At 38.9% G+C, this 14,189-nt stretch overlaps 1 protein-coding gene across 8 annotated transcripts in view; it reads right to left on the reverse strand.

Moving 5' to 3' along the window:
- The window catches only part of PKHD1 (PKHD1 ciliary IPT domain containing fibrocystin/polyductin), a 603,444-nt gene that overhangs the window by 320,448 nt on the left and 268,807 nt on the right, over nucleotides 1-14,189 (reverse strand). For all 8 annotated transcript variants that reach the window (XM_032648750.1, XM_032648749.1, XM_032648748.1 and 5 more), the window contains one exon: nucleotides 889-1,026. In XM_032648750.1, the coding sequence (XP_032504641.1) occupies nucleotides 889-1,026 (138 nt within the window). The remainder of the gene's footprint in view (nucleotides 1-888; nucleotides 1,027-14,189) is intronic.

The raw sequence follows: 14,189 nt of genomic DNA on the forward strand, positions 1-14,189 counted from the left end.
TGAGTTCAAAAGTAGTTCCTTTGAGGGCAAGGGACATGTCTTCCCATCATTGTGTACAACAGTTTCAAGTACAGAACCTACCTAGAGCAACTCGGGTTTTTATTTAAGTAAGCCAGTGTACCAGACCTGGTTAAAGACCACCCCAGATCCACTCCATCCTGCAACATCCCTCACTTCCCAGCAGGAGGACCCTCATCTCCTAGCACCATTGTATCTCTGGCCCCTGACCAGGAAGCCACAAAACATAACAGACAAAGCAGTTCATGGGTTTGGGGGGGAGGGGGCCAGGTGAATTGCTTGCCTTCTCCCAAGCTTTCTCCCTTTACTGTCCTAGGATGTGATGGCTCTATAAGGCTCCTCTCAAGGCATCTCCCACACTGCGCAAACAGCCCTGCTTCCTTGAGAGACTCACTCTCACTTCACAGTGATTTCTGCCCCAGTATAGCACGAGCGCACAGCTTAGCTTTCAGGTCTGTTCACTGAAGGATGTGCACTAAGATAGCAACTGAAATTTTCCTGTGAGTTGGTTGATCAAAGGATAACAAATCCACCCTACAACATCTTCTGAAAGAGTGAGCCACGGGTAAATTCTCACACAAAGAACTAAAGGGAGAATTGATGTGTGGCCTGAAGGAGGCAAAAAGAGCCCTGCAATGAGTATGAGGACCCTGGGACCAGATGGCAGCAGACAGCAGGTGGACAGGAGGGGGTGACCAACAAACATCACCTCTGTCTGTGTCCAAAGCTTGCCAGGGAGAAGCTTTACTAGCAAACTTCCTCCTTGCCTCAGCCCTCCCCAAACTCCCTCAAGCAACCCTGCTGGAGGACACCATCCTCTCCCAAGGTCTCTCTCTCCTCCCAATTCTGGTGCCCTTGCCTTTGACTCACCGACTTTCAGTTCCCCGCCTGCAATGAGCATGCAGGCCAGGCTCAGAACGTTGCTTCTGTCCACAGGGAATTCTAGAGTCCCCATCACATAGAGGCCTCTGAGGGACGGAAGATCTGTATCCACAAGGACAGTCCTGTCTGCAGAAGGAAAAGAAATTGCTCAGACCCATAAACACAACGAGAATTACCTCCTCTCCTCCAGCGACCTGCACTGCGGTGCTCGAGGCAGTTCAGGAGCTGCTTCCCTTGCTGCCTGGGCCAGGAGAGGGGCAAGAAGTGGAATAGCAAATGGTTTTCCAAAGTCTAGGCTTTCATAAAGAGGCAGGGGAAACAAGAGGCATGATGCATACATTCTGCCATCGTTTTACAAACTGAGGGTCATGGCCAAAGGCATTGCTGATGCCCCAAACCCTGCCCCAAGCCTACTTTAGTGCAAACGTCCAGATGAGCTCCACACCCTTTGTCCCCATCCCTCCAGTTTGGCTCTCATGTCTAAGAGGTAGACAACCATACAGACGACCTTGGCCTCTGAAGTCAGACTATCTGGATGTGAATTCCAGCTCTGCTACTGTCTGACTGCGTGGACCAACAATTTTACCTCTCTGTGCCTCAGTTTTCTAATCTGTGAAGTGAGGATGATAATAAAAATACCTGCTTCATTCATAAGGTTTTTGTGAGGATTAAATGAGTCAACAGACCTAAAGGGCTGAACCATTCTCAATTCCTCAGTCCCACCACGAAAAGCCCAGTATCTGGTACATGCTCAATAAACACTGGAAATTTTCATTATTAGTACTGTTGTCCATTAGCTTGGCAAGCTTACAGAGCTCATGGGACAAGTTAAAACTTATTCTTAATTTCCCCTTCCATAAAAGCAGTTTCCATACAACTTCAGGAGAAAGAAACATTGATTTTTGTTTGAAAGTAACAATAGAGTAATACATGAGTAAAAATTCACCTTTAAAACAGTAAATATTTCATGTGTGCCAAAGTATTAAGTGTTACTTTCTGAGGCTTGGTAGTAATTCAACCCAAATTAAAGATATCAAATAAACATTTCTGCTTACATCTTAAGTATCATAATCACTGACACATGCAAAGATTTTTAAGGAATTTAAAAAAAAATTATTTTGTTGAAGTATAGTTGATTTACAATGTTGTGTTAGTTTCTGGTGTACAGTAAAGTAATTCAGTTATACATATATATATATATTCTTTTCCATTATAGGTTATTAGAAGATAGTGAATATAGTTCCCTGTGCTATACAGTAGGTCCTTGTTGGTTATCCACTCTATATATAATAGTTTGCCTCTGCTAATCCCACACTCTCAGTCCTTCCTTCTCCCACCCCCTCTCCCTTGGCAACCACAAGTCTATTCTCTATGGCTGTGAGTCTGTTTCTGTTTCATATTTAAGGAATTTTTTAACATAATCTCACTTCTCATTCCAGAAAACAATGCACCTGTTGTTCTTAAGGACCTGCTCACCCAAATTAACTTCTCAGGAGTTGTCTTTTCTGGTTCCTGCCTACTGCTCAAAGGATAAGACCACCACACCTTCCTATGGCAGAGAGTAGAGGGTTGTGAACCAATCATTTCCCTCTTCCTCCAGGTTCATAGTTAGACTACCTTTTCTAGCCTCCTCTACAATTAAATGAGCCATGTGACTGAGGTGTAGTCAATAAAACAAAGGCAGAATCGAAGTGTGACATCCCCGGACCTGGTCCCTAAATTCTCCTGCACGTATTCTCTCCCTCCCCTTGTGTCTCAGTTAAATAGTATCACACAGGTTCTCATGGTGTGGGCATGGGCCAAACAGCATCTGCATCACCCACTCATTCATCAGAAGCAACCCAAGTTTTAGCTCTGCTGGTAAGCCATTCATGGGCTCACACTGGATCCACCACTCCCCTGTGAAAATCTCTCTTCTTACAACATAGCACTAAAACACATTATTGTAATTACATACATGATTATTGCTTGTAAGGAGGGAACTGTCACTGGGCTGGTCCTCAGTGTAATTATGTCTTTCTCTCCAACTGTTACTTCCTTAGGAGAAGAGAACATCCCTTTTTCAAAATCCCTAGTGCTTACTGTGACATCAAAGATAAAGCCGTTAAATAAACATTGCCCAGATCTGTTGAGTTTAGTTCCCGACACCCCTTAAAATTCAAGTTTATTAGTGACTGATACAAAATGAATTATCAGGCTAAACAGATGAAAATAAATTTGCATTTCAATTTCAATGTCATGTCTGCTCCTTTCCACACATTCAAACAAAAGAAATATCTAGAGAATGTTCTAGGTTTAACATATATTTTATAGATTCATGGCTTTAACATGACTTCAAAAGCAAGATAGAAATTATTTCAAGCAAACACTTTTCAATACAAGAGTTCTATACAAATAGCCTGTATCTCTGCCAACCTATGGTCCATTCTACCAGTGCTTGGCTGCTGAACCTGATTGTACAAAATAACTGAATTTCTTCAATAAAGGTTTTCTCTCATTCACAAAATACTTACAAACAACACACACACAAAAGCATGATATTAGGCCTCTTTTGAATATACTTCTCAGTTAAAATATGTCTATCACATGCAATTTAAAGTTTTCCCTTTGGTCTTTAGCACATTCCCCCTTCGTAGATGTTTTTCTTTATTTATTTTTTTTTACTGCGCCATGAAGCTTGCGGGATCTTGGTTGCCAGGCAGGAGGTCAGGCCCAAGCTCCTGTGGAAGAAGCTCTGAGTCCAAACCGCTGGACTAACAGAGAACCTCAGACCCCAGGGAATATCAATCAGAGTGAGGCCTCCCAGAGGTCCTCATCTCAGCACAAAGACCCAGCTCTATACAACTGCCTGCAAACTCCAGTGCTGGATGTCTCAGGCCAAACCACCAGTAAGATAGGAATACAGCACCACACATCAAAAAAAAGAAACGACAAAAAAATATGTTACATACGAAGGAGCAAGGTAAAAACCTACACGACCAAATAAATGAAGACAAAATAGGCAACCTACCTGAAAAACAATTCAGGGTAATGAGAGTATAGATGATCCAAAATCTTGGAAACAGAATGGAGAAAATACAAGAAACATTTAACAAGGATCTAGAAGAACTGAAGAGCAAACAAACAGTGATGAACAACACAATTACTGAAATTAAAAATACTCTAGAAGGAAGCCATAACAGAATAACTGAGGCAGAAGGATGGATAAGTGAGCTGGAAGATAAAATGGTGGAATAACTGCCAGGGAGCAGAATAAAGAAAAAAGAATGAAGAGAATTGAGGACAGTCTCAGAGACCTCTGGGACAACATTAAATGCACCAACATTCAAATTATAGGGGTCACAGAAGAAGGAGAGAAAAAAAAAAGGGTCTGAGAAAATATTTGAAGAGATTATAGTTGAAAACTTCCCTAACATGGGAAAGGAAATAGTGGATCAAGTCCAGGAAGCACAGAGAGTCCCATACAGGATAAACCCAAAGAGAAACACGCCAAGACACATATTAATCAAACTATCAAAAATTAAATACAAAGAAAAAATATTAAAAGCAACAAGGGAAAAGCAACAAATAATATATAAGGGAATCCCCATAAGGTTAACACCTGATCTTTCAGCAGAAACTCTGCAAGCCAGAAGGGATTGGCAGGACATACCTGAAGTGATGGAAGGGAAAAACCTACAACCAAGATTTCTCTACCCAGCAAGGATTTCTCTCATTCAGATTTGATGGAGAAATTAAAACCTTTACAGACAAGCAAAAGCTGAGAGACTTCAGCACCACCAAACCAGCTTTACAACAACTGTTAAAGGAACTTCTCTAGGCAAGAAACACAAGAGAAGGAAAAGACCTACAAAAACAAACCCAAAACAATTAAGAAAATGGTAATAAGAACATACATTTCAATAATTACCTTACATGTAAATGGATTAAATGCTCCCACCAAAAGACATAAACTGGCTGAATGTATACAAAAATAAGACCCATATATATGCTGTCTACAAGAGACCCACTTCAGACCTAGGGACACATACAGACTGAAAGTGAGAGGAAGGAAAAAGATATTCCATGCAAATGGAAACCAAAAGAAAGCTGGAGTAGCAATTCTCATATCAGACAAAACAGACTTTAAAACAAAGACTATTACAAGAGACAAAGAAGGACACTACATAATGATCAAGGGATCAATCCAAGAAGAAGATATAACAATTGTAAATATTTATGCACCCAAAATAGGAGCACCTCAGTACATAAGGCAAATGCTAACAGTCATAAAAGGGGAAATCGACAGTAACACATTCATAGTAGGGGACTTTTTTTTTTTTGCGGTACGCGGGCCTCTCACTGTTGTGGCCTCTCCCGCCGCGGAGCAACAGGCTCCGGACGCGCAGGCTCAGCGGCCATGGCTCACGGGCCCAGCCGCTCCGCGGCATGTGGGATCCTCCCACACCGGGGCACGAACCCGCGTCCCCTGCATCGGCAGGCGGACTCTCAACCACTGCGCCACCAGGGAAGCCCATAGTAGGGGACTTTTAACACCCCACTTTCACCAATGGACAGATCATCCAAAATGAAAATAAATAAGGAAACACAAGCTATAAATGATACATTAAACAAGATGGACTTAATTGATATTTATAGGACATTTCATCCAAAAACAACAGAATGCACTTTATTCTCAAGTGCCCATGAAACATTCTCCAGGATAGATCATATCTTGGGTCACAAATCAAGCCTTGGTAATTTAAGAAAATTGAAATCATACCAAGTATCTTTTCCAACCACAATGCTATGAGACTAGATATCAATTACAGGAAAAAAACCTGTAAAACATACAAACCCATGGAGGCCAAACAATACTCTACTAAATAACCAAGAGATCACTGAAGAAATCAAAGAGGAAGTCAAAAAATACCTAGAGAAAAATAAACAATGAAAACATGATGGCCCAAAACCTATGGGATGCAGCAAAAGCAGTTCTAACAGAGAAGTTTATAGCAATACAAGCCTACCTCAAGAAACAAGAAACATCTCAAATAAACAACATAACCTTACACTTAAAGCAATTAGACAAAGAAGAACAAAAAAAAAAACCCTAAGTTAGCAGAAGGAAAGAAATCATAAAGATCAGATCAGAAATAAATGAAAAAGAAATGAAGGAAACGATAGCAAAGATCAATAAAACTAAAAGCTGCTTCTTTGAGAAGATAAACAAAAGTGATAACCCATTAGCCAGACTCATCAAGAAAAAAAGGGAGAAGACTCAAATCAACAGAATAAGAAATGAAAAAGGAGAAGTAACAACTGACACTGAAGAAATACGAAGGATCATGAGAGATTACTACAAGCAACTCTATGCCAATAAAATGGACAACCTGGAAGAAATGGACAAATTCTTAGAAATGCACAACCTTCCAAGACTGAACCAGGAAGAAACAGAAAATATAAACAGAGCAATCACAAGCACTGAAATTGAGACTCTGATTACAAAATCTTCCAACAAACAAAAGCCCAGGGCCAGATGGCTTCACAAGCGAATTCTATCAAACATTTAGAGAAGATCTAACACCTATCCTTCTCAAAACCTTCCAAAATATAGCAGAGGGAGGAACACTCCCAAACTCATTCTACAAGGCCACCGTCACCCTGACACCAAAACCAGACAAAGATGGCACAAAAAAAGAAAACTACAGGTCAATAGCACTGACGAACACAGATGCAAAAATCCTCAACAAAATACTAGCACATTAAAAGGATCATACACAATGATCAAGTGGGGTTTATTCCAGAAATGCAAGGATTCTTCAGTATATTCAAATCAATCAATGTGATACACCATATTAACAAACTGAAGGAGAAAAACCATATGATCATTTCAATAGATGCAGAAAAATCTTTTGACAAAATTCAACACCCATTTGTGCTAAAAAAAAAAACTTTCCAGAAAGTAGGCATAGAGGGAACTGACCTCAACATAATAAAGGCCATATATGACAAACCCACAGCCAAAATTGTCCTCAGTGGTGAAAAACTGAAACTATTTCCACTAAGATCATGAAGACAAGGTTGCCCACTCTAACCACTATTATTCAAGGTAGTTTTGGAAGTTTTAACCACAGTAATCAGAGACGAAAAAGAAATAGAAGGAATCCAAATCGGAAAAGAAGAAGTAAAGCTGTCACTGTTTGCAAATGACATGATACTATACATAGAGAATCCTAAAGATGGTACCAGAAAACTACTAGAGCTAATCAATGAATTTGGTAAAGTAGCAGGATACAACATTAATGCACAGAAATCTCTTGCATTCCTATAAACTAAGGATGAAAAATCTTAAAGAGAAATTAGGGAAACACTCCCTTTTACCATTGCAACAAAAAGAATAAAATACCTAGGAATAAACCTATCTAAGGAGACAAAAGACCTGTATGCAGAAAACTGTAAGACACTGATGAAAGAAATTAAAGATGATACAAAATTAAAGATGGAGAGATATACCATGTCCTTGGATTGGAAGAATCAACATTGTGAAAATGACTCTACTACCCAAAGCAATCCACAGATTCAATGCAATCCCTATCAATGGCATTTTTCACAGAACTAGAACAAAAAATTTCACAATTTGTATGGAAAGACCAAAGACCCCGAATAGCCAAAGCAATCATGAGAAAGAAAAACGGAGCTGGAGGAATCAGGCTCCAGGACTTTAGACTATACTACAAAGCTACAGTAATCAAGACAGTATGGTACAGGATAGAAAGCCCAGAGATAAACCCATGCACATATGGTCACCTTATCTTTGATAAAGCAAGCAAGAGTATACAATGGAGAAAAGACAGCCTTTTCAATACGTTTTTCTGGGAAAACTGGGCAGCTGCATGTAAAAGAATTAAATTAGAACACTTCCTAAAACCATACACAAACATAAACTCAAAATGGATTAAAGACCTACATGTAAGGCCAGAAACTCTAAAACTCTTAAAGGAAAACATAGGCAGAACATTCTATGATATAAATCACAGCAACATCCTTTTGACCCACCTCCTAGAGAAATGGAAATAAAAACAAAAATAAACAAATGGGACCAAACGGAACTTAAAAGCTTTTTGCACAGCAATGGAAACCATAAACAAGAGGAAAAGACAATCCTCAGAATGGGAAAAAATATTCACAAACAAAGCAACTAACAAAGGATTAATCTTCAAAATATACAAGCAGCTCATGCAGCTCAAAATCAAAAAAACAAACAACCGAATCCAAAAATGGGCAGAACACCTATATAGACATTTCTCCAAAGAAGATATACAGATTGCCAACAAACTCATGAAAAGATGCTCAACATCACTAATCATTAGAGAAATGCAAATCAAAACGACAATGAGGTATCACCTCACACCGGTCAGAATGGCCATCATCAAAAAATCTACAAACAAGAAATGCTGGAGAGGTGTGAAGAAAAGGGAACCCTCTTGCACTGTTGGTAGGAACGTAAACTGATACAGTCACTATGGAGAACAGTACGGGGGCTCCTTGTAAAACTAAAAATAGAACTACCATATGACCCAGAAATCCCATGACTGAGCATATACCGTGAGAAAACCATAATTCAAAAAGAGTCATGTACCACAACGTTCATTGCAACACTATTTACAATAGCCAGGACATGGAGCAACCTAAGTGTCCATCAACAGATGAATGGATAAAGAAGATGTGGCACATATATACAATGGAATATTACTCAGCCATAAAAAGAAACGAAATTGAATTATTTGTAGTAAAGTGGATGGACCTAGGGTCTGTCATACAGAGTGAAGTAAGCCAGAAGGAGAAAAACAAATACCGTATGCTAACATATATATATATGAAATCTAAAAAGAAAAAATGATTCTGATCAACCTAAGGGCAGGACAGGAATAAAGACACAGACATACAGAATGGACTTGAGGACACGGTGAGCGGGAAGGGTAAGCTGGGACGAAGTGCGAGAGTAGCATTGACATATATACAATACCAAATGGGAAATAGACAGCTAGTGGGAAGCAGCTCCATAGCACAGGGAGATCAGCTCCGTGCTTTGCGACCACCTAGAGGGGTGGGATAAGAAGTGTCGGAGGGAAACGTGAGACGGAGGGGATACGGGGATATACGTATGCATATAGCTGATTCACTTTGTTATACAGAGAAAGTAACACAATACTGTAAAGCAATTATACTCCAATTAAGATGTTAAAAAAAAAAAAAGATGAGTTAGACATGTCTCCCATCATCAGGTGAAGACAGACAAATAAATACAATGCAATATCCTTGAAATGATAATATACTTTTTCATTACATGGAGATTGACCTCATCTTCATTTTCATCGACTTCAAAATAGAAGGTCTGTCCAAGTGCCTATTATTAAAAAAATTCTGTGAAAATGAAATAAACCTATTACCACTAAAGAATTTTGTAAAAGAATTCTCCTTGTATTATGGTAACAGAGATGACAGCTAGCATTGCAAGTGATACAGGCAAAACACTTCCTCCTGACTTAGTATCTAGAGCAGATCAGGTCCAAATGGACCAACCCTCAGCTATAATGACAGCTTCTAGAGGATTTCTCTCTGTTCCAGGTGTGGAAAGTTAGGACCAATATGTCACATTGTCTAGGAGTAGCATGATTTCCATGAAGTTACTCAAGACGTTTCAGAAAAATCATTCAGAAGCAGTTATGCACACAGCCCATTTAGAAACTTGAATGACAGACCACATCTAATTTAACTGTGGCCCAGTGCTTTTCACCTTGTCTTGACTTGGCCAAGGCTCCTGCATCCTACTATGTCAGTGACCAATCTATCCTACTGAAGAGGATGAGCACTGGCATATGGGGGGAACCATCTGGAATTTCTGTTGCTCGATGGGAGGCTGATGGGGGAACATATCTGGAAAGAGACTCCAAAAAGAATTAATGAGTACCAGATGTAATTAAAGACTTCTTTCCCCCTCGAAGGAGCTCAGGACCAGCCATGGGGTGGTGACTCTTGGTCCAGAATTACACCCTCTTTCTACTTGTTCATCCATCAAACACTAAACATCCCACCATCTTTATTTTAGTGTTTTTTCCCATGCGGTGTTTGGGTTTTTTTTTCTCCCCTGAAATGGTTGTATTTTGACAATGAGAAGGATAAAGCTTTATAAATAATATCTGGAAAGTTAACACTCAGGAAAAATCACCTGACTTTCCCCACGAATCAAATGCAACTACAAAAATAAAAACAAAGAGGCATTAGTCTTCTATAAATGCATAGTTACACTTAAGACCAGAAATCCTGAGCCACATCAAAAGGCAGATGTCTCCGACAGAAGGCGAGGGCTTCTTTGTATCAGAAATGATCTGACTACTATAGCTACAAAGCGTGCCATATATTTCATAACTAGATTTAAACTCACTTTTTTCCCCCAGCAAAGTCAGGGGATCAAGGTCACTATTGTGTAGCATTCCAAGGGTCTGACATTCATCTAAATCCTGTAGAAAAGAGATCAAGGGCGAAGGGCACAGATCCTGGGAATAATGATGGGGTCTCGCGAATAAGCACAATTTAGGGCAGGCAGACCCACTGCTTGTGTTATATTCACTGTATCAGGCCCATAACTTAGGTGGTGAAGACAGTTTCCACTACAACCCTTCTACTGTCAGGAATACAGCCTACACCAACTTTGGACATGTCTCTGACTTCTAGGGGAGAATGATGGCATGCAAGGGCAGAGCAGGACATACAAGGACTATTTGTAGGCTTGTTATTTTCCTGTACCTTCCATAATTAATAAGCTTGTTTCTACATTCAGTCTTAGCTCCAATACTTTCCCATAAATATGTGAACCAATGGAAAAATAAGTTTTAATGCCATTTCAATCACTATTAAGTGACCCAATCTTCCTTTTTAAAAAGAGAAGACTGGGCTTCCCTGGTGGCACAGTGGTTGGGAGTCCACCTCCCGATGCAGGGGACACAGGTTCGTGCCCCGGTCCGGGAGGATCCCGCGTGCCGCGGAGCGGCTGGGCCCGTGGGCCATGGCCGCTGGGCCTGCGCGTCCGGAGCCTGTGCTCTGCAGCGGGAGAGGCCACAACAGTGAGAGGTCCGCGTACCGCAAAACAAACAAACAAACAAATAAAAAGAGAAGACTATTTTTAGCTCTAAAGTAACTATTTTAGATACTTAGATATACATATGTACACAGTCATTGGTAGTATTTTCTCTCCTTTGTAGTCATTTAGCTTTTGGTGACTCTAACGATTTATCCAAATATTCCATCTATCACGATATATGAGGATGGCTCATCCAAAAAAATTACCTTTAGAATAGAATGGAAATTGTCATACATAAACAGTTCACAGGAATGAAAGGTTAACATGATTGAAAATGAAAGTCAAGTAGACTAATATACAGAGATGTTGGTATTCATTTATAAAGAATTCGTTGTCTTATAGAAAAATCAGAACAAAGAAGTGCTAGAAGATGATGCAGTCTTTCTATAACTATATTCTTTTCAAAGAGCTGCTAACTTTACAGCCTGCCTTTTTCATCAAATCCACACAGGTGGTTTCTTTATTCTACTCTATCATTTTTTTCAAACTGGTCTTAAATATAGGCAGAAGAGGCAGTTTTCAAAGTACCCAAAAGCACATGATTCAGGCCTGAAAGCCAGCTTCCTTACACCTTGAAGAAAAGCCATCTGCCTGCCTGGTGTGTGTGTCTTTGGGGTGGGGGTAGGCGGAGGCTGCTCTCTTCACTCTCACCTCATGAGAAGAGTCCAATTTAAACTTCGGACAACAAATTCCCATCCCCTCCCCACACACACTCTCTCTGTGTCTTTCTCCATCACAGACAAACGTGCATAATTCCCACAGTAGAATCAACATTTTAAATTATGATATTTTAATTGATCAATAAAATGTTTAACATACAGTGTTTATCTCTTCCTCTAATCTATACCATCTGTTCTTCAAAAATATTTTGAATCTATTTAATAGGAAGGTCTTTAAGTAAAGTTACCAACTGTATCAGATCAATCCTCTAAAGCCCAAATTCTGAAAGGAACATAGCAGAAGGTGCTGCCATTTTTATAGAAACAGAAAAGAATTTGTGCCTTCTTTTATTCCAGCTTTCTTGGTTTTGTTTTATTTTTAGTCTTGAGATGCTGTTATGCTGCAGTTCTCTCCATTAGGCTTCAAAGAATTCAGCGTGGCCAACTTGGTATTGCCTTTTTTTAATACAACTTTAATATTTAAAAAATTGATGTATAATTGACATGCAAAAAGCTGTACATATTTCATGCATACAACTTAATGAGTTTAGGAATAAGTATACACCCATGTAACATCACTACAATCTAGGCCATAAACCTATCTATTCTTTCCAAAAATTTCTTCCCACCCTTTTATCAACTTATTTACTTATTTATTATTACTTTTGGATAAGAACACTTAACATAATATCTACCCTCTTAGCAAATTTTAAGTACAGAATATCGTATTGTTTGCTATAGGCACTTTGTTGTACAATAGCTCTCTAGGATTTATTCATCATGCAGAACTGAACATTGTACCCTTTGACTAGTACCTCTTCGTTTCCCCATCTTCCCTGTCCCGGCAACCACTCAATTTAAAAAATGGGCAAAGGAACTGAATAGACATTTCCCCAAAGAAAACATAACAAATGTACCACAGGTATATGAAAATGTACTCAACATCACTAATCATCAGGGAAATGCAAATCAGAACTACAAGATATCACCTCACAACCCTAGTATGGCTTTTATCAAAAAGAAAACACAGACAACAAGTGTTGGCAAGAAATTGAAAAAATGGGACCTTAGTACACTGTTGGTGGGAATTATAAACTGGTACAGCCACAATGGAAAACAGTATGGAGGTTCCTCAAAAAATTAAAAAGAGAACCACCATATGATCCAGAAATTCCACATCTGGGTATTTACCCAAAGGAAGTGAAAACAGGACCTCAGAGATATCTGCATGCCCATGGTCATTGGTTTTGCCACTTGAAACAAGGTCCATGGTGCTCTGATTGCTCAGGTGACTCAAGACTCAAAAAAACAAGCAACAGGATAACAACAGCAAAAACCTAGACCTTGCAATCCCCAGGAGACATAAAAGTGAAGAGCAGGCATTCTGATAAATTTGAGGTCAGATGTTTTATCCACATAATGAGGGCAGAGGCTTTATCCACATAATTCTGTTATCTCAATGTATCATTAATGAATCTGTACTAACCTGAAGTTTCATGATTAAATTCCTCTCCATCCCTTGCCGTACACAACACATTCATATTTGGAAAGGCATAAACTGGTAAGTCTCAGGTGACCCAATTATTAAATTTTTACATGTGGCAGTTAGTGTTAAAGCCAAATGAGGCACCAAATTTATTTTCCTATGTGGGTTTTTGTTTTGATTTGTTCCTTAAGAAAAATAATGAAATCAGCTTGTAGTAAATAAATATATTTTCCCAATTTAATCCTGAAGAAAAAACATGAAGATCTATGAAATAAGTGATATAGCTCCATGTAGCAAACATTATATTCAATGAGTTTATTTCCCCTTCAGCTCTTTTTTGAAAACAAATCCTCTCTTTTTTTCTCTGCTTGACACTAGAGAGGGCAATGTGTCCAGAAAACTATGAGATTCTTTACTTTTCTTTAATGTTATTGGTTATTGTTTTCTCAAGCTTTCAATTATTTCTTCCAGCTGGAGGGGAAAACCCCTCCAAAACACTATTAAATTCCTTAAAAATAAAATGCTTGTATTCTATTTGTTTTAAAAATTATATGCATTATTTCATAAATGCATAATTGATGCTTAAAACAGAACTTAGAATATAGTACCTGACTAATAAATATTGAGTAAATAACCTCTGTTCTACATTTTAACACACTGTATTCAAGTTCATAACTTCTGAGCAAACTAGTCTGTATTTTCCATTCCTAAGATCATGAAGTGCTTATGTTCTATATAAATATAAGAGTTACTTCTGTAGAGGTGTTCACTGTTCTCAACATTTCCATTGTTATATATTTTAAAAATTCCCAAAGTCTTTAAGAGTTGCTTTGTAAATTCCAATAAATTACATTTATTTAATGCTTGGGCTTTCCAAAATAACTTCCTTTCCCCTTGAGTTCAAATACATCCCAGAGACCATGAAGGTTCCTAAAACTTTTATTCACAATTCACATGTATTTCAACAATAATATCCAGACTTTACAACCCCTGCCGTAAGTCCCAATACTCTAAAATACCT

The sequence above is a fragment of the Phocoena sinus genome, chromosome 11, assembly GCF_008692025.1.
Source record: "Phocoena sinus isolate mPhoSin1 chromosome 11, mPhoSin1.pri, whole genome shotgun sequence".
In the NCBI taxonomy this organism is placed as follows: domain Eukaryota; kingdom Metazoa; phylum Chordata; class Mammalia; order Artiodactyla; family Phocoenidae; genus Phocoena; species Phocoena sinus.